The sequence below is a fragment of the Aethalodelphis obliquidens genome, unplaced genomic scaffold (assembly GCF_003676395.1).
Source record: "Aethalodelphis obliquidens isolate GAN/ISIS:26980383/991018 unplaced genomic scaffold, ASM367639v1 scaffold7, whole genome shotgun sequence".
In the NCBI taxonomy this organism is placed as follows: Eukaryota; Metazoa; Chordata; class Mammalia; order Artiodactyla; family Delphinidae; genus Aethalodelphis; species Aethalodelphis obliquidens.
In genome coordinates this window covers 7,470,512-7,481,225 of record NW_020837951.1, presented here as the reverse complement: position 1 = coordinate 7,481,225, position 10,714 = coordinate 7,470,512, and the positions used below count along the sequence as shown (strand labels likewise).

Sequence of the window (10,714 nt, the reverse complement as noted above, 5' to 3'; positions counted from 1 at the left end):
AGCTAGCGGAGCTTACTTGGAGACACTTTTTGGGGTTAGGTGAAACGGGGAGAATTTTATATCTGTGGAAGTAGGTTGCCTGGGTTTCCTCATACTTAGAGACCTTCCCTGTCCGTGCTATCTTTCCCGCATAAAAGGCCCTACTTAGCGCAGTAGGGATCGAGTCCTTGTGACTTTTCCTGCGCGTCGTCGCCAAAGGAGCTTGAGGAGTCGGCCTTGCCCCGCCCATCCTCCCTGGGAAGTCCTACAGTGCCCGCTGCCATGAGGACGCTGCTGCGCGGGGTCCTGCCCCCGCTCCGCGCGTTCCGAAGCCGTCCCTGGCCCGCTGCAGGCAAGTGGTGGGGCCGGGAAGGAGTGCTGGGGACCCGCCACGTCGCTGTCCCCCCCACCCCACCCCGCTCCTTTCACCGCGGCTGTTTTCTTTCCCCGCAGATGTTCCCCTTCGAGCCACGAGCCATGGCACCGGCCTGCTCTACCCCGAACACATCCCCACCTCCCCGCTGCAGAAGGCGCTGCTGGCCGCGGGCTCTGCTGGAATGGCGCTCTATGACCCGTATCGCCACGGTAAGGCAGCCCACGCCGGCGCTTCCTTGGGGCGGCTTGGGGTCTGGGCGGGCCCTTGCCTTGCCTTGAAAGCCCGGGGAGGTCCCGGACACTGTCAAAGCCTCCGTTTGCTTTGGGTAACTGGAGACTAGACTAGGCCAGGGTACCCAACCCTGGCTGCACCTCATAATCACCCGCAACATTCATAAAAATGCAGATGCCTGGGTCCCACCCTAAACTTACTCAATTCGAATCTGCCGGGAGTGGGAGAGGAGGGGAGGGGAGGGAGGAAGGGGCGTGGAATCTGAGCTTCTGCCTTTTTAAACTTAAAAAGTTTAAACTTTTTAAACTTCCTAGGAGATTCTGTCATCCAGCCACACTGAGAACCTCTGGGTTAGATGATTTATGAGGGCCCATCAAATTATAGCATCCCATTAGCATCTTAGATAGTGCATGGCGCATAATAAATGCTCAATAAATGTTTGCTGGCTGTTTTAATAGAACATTTTGGGATCCTACAGTGTTTTTCTCATCTCCTCCAGGATTCTGAAGTCTGGAAAGTACTGTTACTCCTTCTAGTAAAAACGATAATGCTAACTGCTCACTGAGCCCTTGTTTTGCTTACTCAGTGTGCTGTTTTATATGAATGTTGTGATTGATTTTTCGCATTAACCCTATATGAAAGGTATCACCTGCGCTTCACAAATTAGGACATTGAGGCATGGAAATGTGAAGCAGTTTGCACACGGTCACCTAGATAGTGATCACACCAGCCCTCAAACCCAGCACTCTCTGATACCAAAGCCTATACCCATCCATGGAGACATGGTATTCTGTCGTGATGATGGATGTGGAAGTGATTTATGAACTCTTTAGAGCACTGTGCTAACCAGAGCCATCTCACCCCTGAAACTAACAACCATAGTAGTAACTGTAGATATATTGGGCTTTTACTGTGTGCCGGGTGATTCACTAAGTGTTTAACTTGAATCTTCATAACTAAGAGGTAGATATTCTGTTTTATCGTGTAGGAAATTAAGGCTCAGGCCAGGTCAGGTAACTTACCTAAGATCATATTCTCCATTTGTCCCCATTTCTTTCCTTTCAGACATGGTTGCAGTTCTGGGGGAGACCACAGGATGCCGTACCCTGAAGGTCCTCAGGGACCAGATGAGGAGGGATCCGGAGGGCGCCCAGATCCTGCAGTAGGTCCCAGCTTTGCCTGGGGGGTTGAGGGCATTCTTTGGGGATTCTGGTCTCTCTGGAATCACGTTGTGTTCCTCTAGAGAGCTCTTCTTGATACCTTGGCCATGGATGATTGCACAGGCCGGGCACTGCCCAACTCCGTGGGTGCCATTCACATAGACACTGTGATGACCCCTGGGTAGTGCAATATGGTGGCCTCAGCCCAGTTCCAGCAACAGGGCTCTTGTGCCTTCACTGAGGTCCCATAACATATGCTGCCTATAACCCCCACCCCTCAGTGCCCTTTGTGAATACCCTGATCACATCTGAGGCCTGTTTACCTAAGGCAGGAACCATAGCCTTAGCTTGTGGTAGTCTCCTCAGTCCCTGCCACTGGCCTGGCCAGTAGTAAGTGCTCCATTAGGACTTGTGGCCCCATTGCTGCTCTCTTCCCCTTCACCTTTCACACCCTTGATCTAGTTGGACCTTTCACCTGCCTTTGCTGGTGCCCTCCCAATACCTGAGTCCTGCCTTCTGCCTCACAGGGAGCGTCCCCGGATCTCGCTGTCCACCCTTGACCTGGGCAAGCTCCGGAGTCTGCCTGAGGGCTCCCTTGGCCGCGAGTATCTCCGTTTCCTGGATGTGAATGTGAGTTTCCAGCTTCTGTGCATTTGGTAGTCACCAGGAAGGGGAGAGGAATGGCACAGGAGTAATGTCCTGAGGAAGGAGGAGCCTGAGCTGCCAGCATGGGCAGGAGTGCCTTGCAGTCTCTTGCGCCAAGGCTTTGTCATTCTCTATGGGACAGGCAAATGGGCCGGGAACATCGCTGCGAGCAATTACACTGGCCAGCACTTACTAACCTCTTACTGCGTACCAGGTGCCAGGCTCATACATGATCTCACTGAATCTTCCCAACAACCCTGCCAAGTATGTTCTATTATTATCTCCTTTTATTTTTAATTATTTTTTTATAGATTTACTAATTTATATATATTTTTTGGCTGCATTGGGTCTTCTTTGCTGCGCACAGGCTTTCTCTAGTTGCTGCGAGCAAGGGCTGCTGTCCATTGAGGTGCGTGGGCTTCTCATTGCGGTGGCATCTATTGTTGCGGAGCATGGGCTCCAGGCACACGAGCTGCAGTAGTTGTGGTGCGCGGGCTTCAGTAGTTGTGGTGCATGGACTTAGTTGCTCCGCGGCATGTGGGATGTTCCCGGACCAGGGCTCGAACCCGTGTCCCCTGCATTGGCAGGCAGATTCTTAACCACTGCGCCACCAGGGAAATCCCCATCTCCTTTTCGTAGATGAGGAAACTGAGGCCCAGAGCAGTTAAACAACTTACTGATTTCACAAGCCAGTATTAATGGAGGCAGTATTCAAACCCAGATTATGTTCTTAACTGTTGCATTGTGTCCCCCTGTTCTAGAGACGGTGTCTTCCCTGGGTTTGACAAGTGTGGCACTCTCCAACCCCAGGCAGAGAAGACAGGGACTGGGGGGCAGAGTCCCATCTATCAAGGGACTCGTTCATTTGTTCAGAATCGGTCATGTGCCATCCATTGTTCCAAGTGCTGGGGATACAGTGGCAAACTAGACAGACAATGTCCTGCCGTCATGGAGCTAATATTCTAGCTGGGGAGGTAGACTATAAAGCAGTAAAAGAAGAAAATTTTCATATAAAAATTCAGGCAAAATATTTATTTAGTACTGTTCTAGCGGGTGGTGCTGTGAGGACAGCAGTCAACATGATAGAGGACGGGGCGGAGTGGGGGTGGCAGGTGGCCACTTCTAACAGGGTGGTCATGGGAGGCCCTGCTGGGGAGACTTGGAAGATGGGGAGGAGCCAGTTCTGAGGCAAGATGGGGAACCGCATTCCGAGCAGAGGAACTGGCAAGTGCAAGGCTCTGTGTGGTTAGGAAAAGGAAAACTGTCCAATGTGGCCAGTATGACCTTAGAGGAGTGAGTTGGGGGGAAGCAGGCAATGGGCTGGGAGGTCAGCCTGGCCCAGCCAGACCCTGCCTGCCACGGGAAGTGTTACCCGAAAACTGCGTTTGCCTCTTGGTGGGTGCTGAGCCAAAAGAAACAATCAAGCCAAAGATGGGGAGAAGGAAGGATTTATTACTTGCAGCAAGTAAGGCGAACACTGGGGAGCTTTCCCAAAGCAGTGTCTGTTAACAGCAAAATTGGGGAAGTTTTAAGCTAAGGGTATATGCGTATTCATAAAGGGGCTTGAGCAGAGGAGAATTCAGCATAGAATTGGGGCAGAGGTCAACGAAGTCCAAGTCTTAGTTGATTGAAGTCAGGAGGGTCAGGAAAGGTCAACATCATCATTTCTTAGGTACTGACTAGTCTGGGATCTTAGCATGTAGTTACCATCCTCCATCTGGGTGTGGGCCTTAGTTCCTATAGAAAAGCTTAAAGATACACATCAGCTTGTTATGTATATTCTTTGAGGAGGAACGAGGACACTGTTTTATTGCTGAACTATTGGGGGGTTTTTTTTCATTTTTATTTTTATTTTATTATTTATTTATTTATTTTTGGCTGCATTGGGTCTTCCTTGCTGCACACGGGCTTCCTCTAGTTGCGGCGGGCGAGCGAGGGCTACTCTTCCTTGCAGTGCATAGGCTTCTTTTCACAGTGGCTTCTCTTGTTGTGGAGCACGGGCTCTAGGCACACAGGCTTCAGTAGTTGTGGCACACGGGCTCAGTAGTTGTGGCTCACGGGCTCTAGAGCACAGGCTCAGTAGTTGTGAAGCACAGGCTTAGTTGCACCACAGCATGTGGGATCTTCCCAGACCAGGGCTCGAACCCGTGTCCCCTCCATTGGCAGGCAGATTCTTAACCACTGTTCCACCAGGGAAGTCCCTGAGCTATTGTTTCTTGACTGCTCTTCCTCTGTTCCTGCATTCCTTTATTCCTTGAAGATCATTAATTACTGAGACTTGTTGAAGGGCAAGCATTGTGTCTAGGCTTAGGTCACAAAATGGCTTAGGTCAAAATGGCTTCTCTAATGTCAAGAATGCCATGCCTCGTTCTTTTTCTCCAGGGATCCCCTACCCTATCTGCTTAGAGACAGAGTCTGTATTTTGTAATAGAAGCAATAGGAAGCCATCGAGGTTTCGAGCAGGGTAGTAACATGATCTGATTTATAGAAGGACCCAAGGATACAGCAGGGCACCTTCCCTGTCCCTTCCCTTCCCTTTCCCAACACAAATACTTCCTTCCCATCAAAGCGCCTCTGTCAAGTGGCTCTCCAGTCCAGCTGCAGGAGCCAGCCAGGCTGGAGGAGGTGAAGGAGTGAGCAAAGGTTGCTCTAGAACTGGGTTTCTCAGCCTTGGCACTGTTGACTTTGGGGGCTGGATAATTCTTTGTTGTAGGGCTGCCCTGTGCATTGTAGTTTGTTTAGCAGCATCCCTGGCCTCTACACACTAGATGACGGTAGCATTCGCCCTCCCAAGTTGTGACAACCATAGATGTCTTCAGACATTGCAGATGTCCCGTGTTGGACAGTTGAGAACCCCTGCTTTAGGAGATTATTGTCCCTGAGAAAACAATCTGTTCCCCATACTCTCCTAACACTTGCCTCTGCCCCATTTTATACCATCACCCGGAGATTTCACCAAGATGCAAGTTTATTTCATCAGTGGGAAACCCACAAGGGTGACCTGCTCCAGGTGCCACCCAGGAATGGAGAATCTTCTGAAGTTCTCCTAGAGCCTTTTGTCCTCTTGTTGTGGAGGGTATGGGACTGCCAAGGCCCCCCTGGGTTCGCCTTGTTCAGCCACAGCCTTAGTTGTGGTAACAGCCTTAGAGACTGTGACACTTCTGGAGCCTGGAAACCAGCAGCCCACACACCGTAAAAGAATACCTTTGTCCCAGCAGAGCTTTAGATCAGAGTTCAAGGTGAGGCCACCCTCCCTGAGGCTGACTCAGGGGTGGGTGGTTGTCCTTGTGGCATCAAGATTACGGGCATGGGCTCTGGCGTAGCCTGAGTTAGAAGTCTGTCTTTCTTCCCAGCTTTAAAGCCCTGGGCAAATCATTTGACCTCTGAGCCTCAGACTCCTTATCTGAGGTAAGGAAACCTCATGTTTATCTTCCAAGGCACTTATATGGCTGATTAATAATGGACGCTACGGCGACTGGCTTTGGAATCCAGCAGGCCTTGTTTCGAATCCTGACTCAGCCACTTGATTAGTCAGCTGTGTGAACTTGGGCAAGCTACTATATATCTCTGAGCCTCATTTTTCTTATCTGTATCTGAGGCTCATAACAGTATCTACGCCCAGGTGGTCTCAGGGATGCAGAATGACGATATGTGTAAAGGACTTCATACAGTGCTGGCACATAGTAGGTACTCAATAAATGTAGGCCGTCACTGACCACCTTCAGCTTCACACAGCAGGTAGAACTCTGTAGAAGAAATTAGGACCTGGGACCCAATGAAGTCACAGACACAGACCATGGCACAGGGCCAGCAGCCCCAAGCAATAAAGGCATCAAATCCCTTGGCCTCTGGACAGGCTGAGGCCATGCTTTGGCACTAGGAAGACCAGGGTGTCCCTACTGTGCATGGGTGCTGCCAAGGACTCAGAGAGGGTGGGTAAAGGAGGACAGTTGCCATCCCTACCTGAGGTCAGAAAAGTGCCTGGGGCTGGCCTTTTACTCCTGCATTTAAGGTATGTTTATTCATCCAGGCCCTGGAGATAGAACAGTGAGCCCCCGTCCTATGCATCCTGTGCTGCTGACAGCCTGCTGCAACACTCTTCATAGCAACAGTGTGTAAGCCCCATAGGTAATCTGCTGCTAGCAGATACATAAAAGCAAATAGAAGCAGGTGGAATTAATTTCAATGAGATGTGTTGTCTAACCCAGCATACTAAAATGTCATTTCAACATGTAATCAATATTTTTAAATTATTGAGATTTCACATTATTCTCTTCATACCGTCTTCGAAATCCAGGGTGCGCATTACATGTACAGCACATCTCAGTTGGAACTTGTCACATTTCAAGGCTCAGTGGCTGCCATGATTGGCTGCTGTACTGGACAGTGCAGGTCTAGACAGAGACGTTAACAGTCACACGCACTAAACGTCACGATACAATCATGTCGAATGCCACAAAAAGGTACGGGTTGCTGCAAGAGACCATAAGATAGGTAGGAATTGTCAAGGTGAGGGGGAGGGGGGAGGGGAAGAGCATCCTAGGCTGGGAGCAGCTCATCTGACGAATTCGGGACTTTGGGTGCTTCTTGTTTTTCCCCCCCTATTTTATTTCTAACTGTGGTTTTAAAAAATAATAATAACCTAAGATTTACTGTGTTAACCATCTCTAAATGGGCAGTTCAACAGTGTTAAGTATAGTCACATTGTTGTGAAACCAATCTCCAGAGCCTTTTCATCTTGTAAAACTGAAACTCTATATCATTAAACAAACAACAACTGCTTCCCCCCACCCCACCCCCAGGGGTTTCTTTGCCATAGATTCCAACAGGGTGTGTACATTATGTGTGAGTTGGGGTAGGCAAAGGGGGCGCCAATCCACCATATTCCCTGCCTGAGGACTCCCCTGTCAGCAGCTATGCACAGAAACAAAGTCCCCAGAGATTTTTGGTGGGGTTTGAATTTGGTGGGCGTGGTTGAGAGTCAAGGAGAGGCTGGCAAATTGGACCCTGGGAGCCATCAGGAAGGGGTCTAGGGGAGGTTCATGGTTGTCAGAGGGTCTCCCCAGACACCAGAGCGCCCACCCGGTTCGTGGACAGTGAGGAGCTGGCATACGTGATGCAGCGGTACCGGGAGGTGCACGACATGCTCCACACGCTGCTGGGGATGCCCACCAACATCCTGGGTGAGTGCCAGCCAGCCAGCTGCTGAGTGCATCTGGAGTGGGCGTGGGGCATGGGTGGGGCAGGGCGCTCCGGCCAGCGTGTCTCCCAAGTCTGTCTTCGGGGCAAGGGCAGGGCACACCTGTCCAGCCACCCACCAATCAGCTGGCCCAGTGCCTCATTGTTTGCTTTACCCGAACATCTTGGTGCACCTGTGCCGCGCATCCCCTATCCTGCATCCCCACTGCCTCTTACGGCTCCTACACTGATGTAGCAGCATCCAAACACCAGGGCTCCCTGCCCTGTTCCGGTTGTTAGCTCCCTGCGCTCTGAAGCCCTCAGCAATTCCCTAAGGCTTGGAGTCCTCAGCCTGGCTTTCGGAGTCCTCTGCATTCTGACCCCAAGCTTCCTTTCCAGCCCTTATTTCCTTCTGCTCTTTCTTGCACCCTCTCCCCAACCCCAAGCCAAGTGCCCCAGGGCCCAGCACAGGCTGGGACTGGGCACTGCTGACCCCTAGTAGAGATTCGGAGCAGAGCAGATGCCTCACTGTGTCCTGCCCTGAGCGGCAGCATCACTGGCCTCTCCTCCTGGCCCCTGCTCACCTCCCACCCCATTCCCCACCCTGCCTGCCAGGGGAGATCGTGGTGAAGTGGTTTGAGGCTGTCCAGACCGGCCTGCCCATGTGCATCCTGAGTGCACTCTTCGGACCGATCCAGCTCAGTGCCCGGTAAGTTCTCAAGTGGTGAGGGGTCAGGGGAAGGCTCAGGGCTCCAGGAAATAGAGAAGAGCCCACAGCCTTTCTGAGCAGCCCCAGTGGTCCTCAGGAATCCAGGATGGGAAGAATGGGGCAGAGAGGTGAAACTGGCCTGGCACAGGGGCTCCAGGACTATGAATGAAGCCTGGACGTTTCATAGGACTCTAGGGTCTTTGGGGCCAGGCCTCAGTATCGGGTGAGAACAGTAGAGTCAGGGAACTGGGGGGGCCAGGGGGATGCAATCTGGCATTAGTTTCTGGAGTGAGGTAGCCCTCGATTTAAAGCTGGGCTTTGGCATGTGCAAAATGTGTGGCTTTAGGTACAGGGCTTTACCTCACTGAGTTTCTGTTTCCTCATCTGAAAAGTGGGGATAGCAACTACCTCCTTCTTGGGTCTGTGTGAGGATTAACTGAGAAAATGCACATCCACTGCAGGGAACATGGTGTGCCCAGCACTCAGGACCTTATGTCTTTTGTCTTCTTTTTCCTCTGCTGCCCTACAGAAACCTGCAAGTGCTGGTCTCGAAGCTGATCCCATGGGCAGTTCAGAATGCACGCAGAGCCCCGTGTGTCCTCAACCTGTACTACGAGCGGCGCTGGGAGCAGCCCCTGAAGGCTCTACGGCAGGAGCTGAGCATCACAGAGCCCCCCATGCACGTCCAGGGCCCAGCCTAGGCCCTGAGCCCCTGAGCCCCTGAGCCGGAGGGCCTGGCCTGGCTCCCAACCCCCCACCCATGCTTCCCCTGGGGGTGGAGCGCTCCTTTGCCATCACCTTTGAACACTGACCCTTGGACGCCACTAATCATAATTTATCATAACCACTGCTCAGTGGCTTTGAGGGCCAACTCGGGAGGGAGCAGGCAGTGGTGGAGCTCCTAGGGGAGGCAGGAGCTGCCCAAAGAGAACTGAAACAGGAGGGAAGGGGGCAGGGCACAACCTTTGAAAGAACAACAAAGCCCAAGGACATGACATAAACTGATTAAAACCAAATGGGTCCAAGATGGCGGACAAGTCAACTTCCACTAGTCCTTGAGCTTCAGTATACGCTCACTGCAGCACGCCATCAAGCTAAGTGACACACCCCCAGGCACCATGACAGTTCCAAGGATCCATAACGATCAAAAAGTGGGCTGTGGCCCAATTCCTGGAAATCCCTGCCCCCCCCCCAAAAAATAGCTGGAACACTCCCCCCACTCATTAGCCTATGAAATCACCCACCCCTGTAAAAACTGGCAACCCACACACCCTGGGGCCTTTCTCGCCTTCTGAGGTGACCCACGCTCTGTCTGTGGAGTATGTGTCTCTCTAAATCCACCTCTTACCTATCACTTTGTCTCATTGAATACTTTCTGCAATGAAACATCAAGAACCTGAGCTTCATTAAGTCCTGAAACCAGGTGTGTGATCTCAGTTGGAAGAGTGTGGGTTTTGGTCGGGTTCGAGTCCTGGCATGTGGGTTCAAGTTCCAATCTGAGGTGCACGGTTTCAGAACCATGTATGCGTAGGAATCAGTTGTCTAGGCTCATGCCCAGATGGCTCAGGTCCACAACCCCTGTTCCCAACCCCTCCCTGCCAGCCAGGGTTCTCTGGGTGCCAGGCTGGGGCTCTTCGCAGGAGGGAGGGCTGTACCCAACTCCCAAGGCCTGAGAAGAGGGAGGCAGGGGGAGAGGCGAGTCTCTGCTGTCTGAATAAAGGCTCCCATCAGGTCAAGAGTCTGCTTCTCCTGCCTTTGCTTCTCCCTGACTCTGGCAGCCTTGGGCCTTCGAGCACTGAGGGCAGATGTTCCCTCCAGCCTGAGCTTCTGCTGCTTGTCCCTTGTCTGGTCTGAGGTCGGGCAGACTGGGATTCAAATTCCCCACTCCTCCTCCGCTTTCTAGTTGAAGGACTTAGGGCAAGTCCTTTCACCTCTCTAGACCTGTTTAATCATAAGTAAAAGGGGGATGAAACAGCACCCACCTCCTAGGGTTGCTGTGGGGGTGTGTGAGGTGATGCCCAAAGAAAGGGCCCAAGCAGGAGCTGTTTTATGGTGGTTTTTTTTTTTTTTGGCTGTGTTGGGTCTTCGTTGCTGCACGTGGGCTTCCTCTAGTTGCGGTGAGTGGGGGATACTCTTTGTTGCGGTACCCGGGCTTGTTATTGTCGTGGCTTCTCTTGTGGAGCACGGGCTCTAGGTGCGCAGGCTTCAGTAGTTGTGGCACGTGGGCTCAGTAGTTGTGGCACGTGGGCTCAGTAGTTGTGGCTCACGGGCTCTAGAGCGCAGGCTCAGTAGTTGTGGCACACGGGCTTAGTTGCTCCGCGGCATGTGGGATCTTCCCGAGCCAGATTTTGAACCTGTGTCCCCTGTATTGGCAGGTGGATTCTTAACCACTGCGCCACCAGGGAAGCCCTCTTTTTTTGAAAACAAAATAAATTT

At 51.9% G+C, this 10,714-nt stretch overlaps 1 protein-coding gene across 1 annotated transcript; it reads left to right on the top strand.

The window, feature by feature from the left end:
* The first annotated feature begins 2 nt into the window (after positions 1-2).
* COQ4 (coenzyme Q4) lies at positions 3-10,016 on the top strand. Its single transcript, XM_027104715.1, has 7 exons — positions 3-331; positions 433-564; positions 1,652-1,748; positions 2,274-2,376; positions 7,445-7,574; positions 8,185-8,278; positions 8,808-10,016. The coding sequence occupies exons 1-7, from the start codon at positions 262-264 to the stop codon at positions 8,977-8,979; spliced, it is 798 nt and encodes a 265-aa protein (XP_026960516.1). The 5' UTR covers positions 3-261; the 3' UTR covers positions 8,980-10,016.
* Positions 10,017-10,714: the final 698 nt, after the last annotated feature.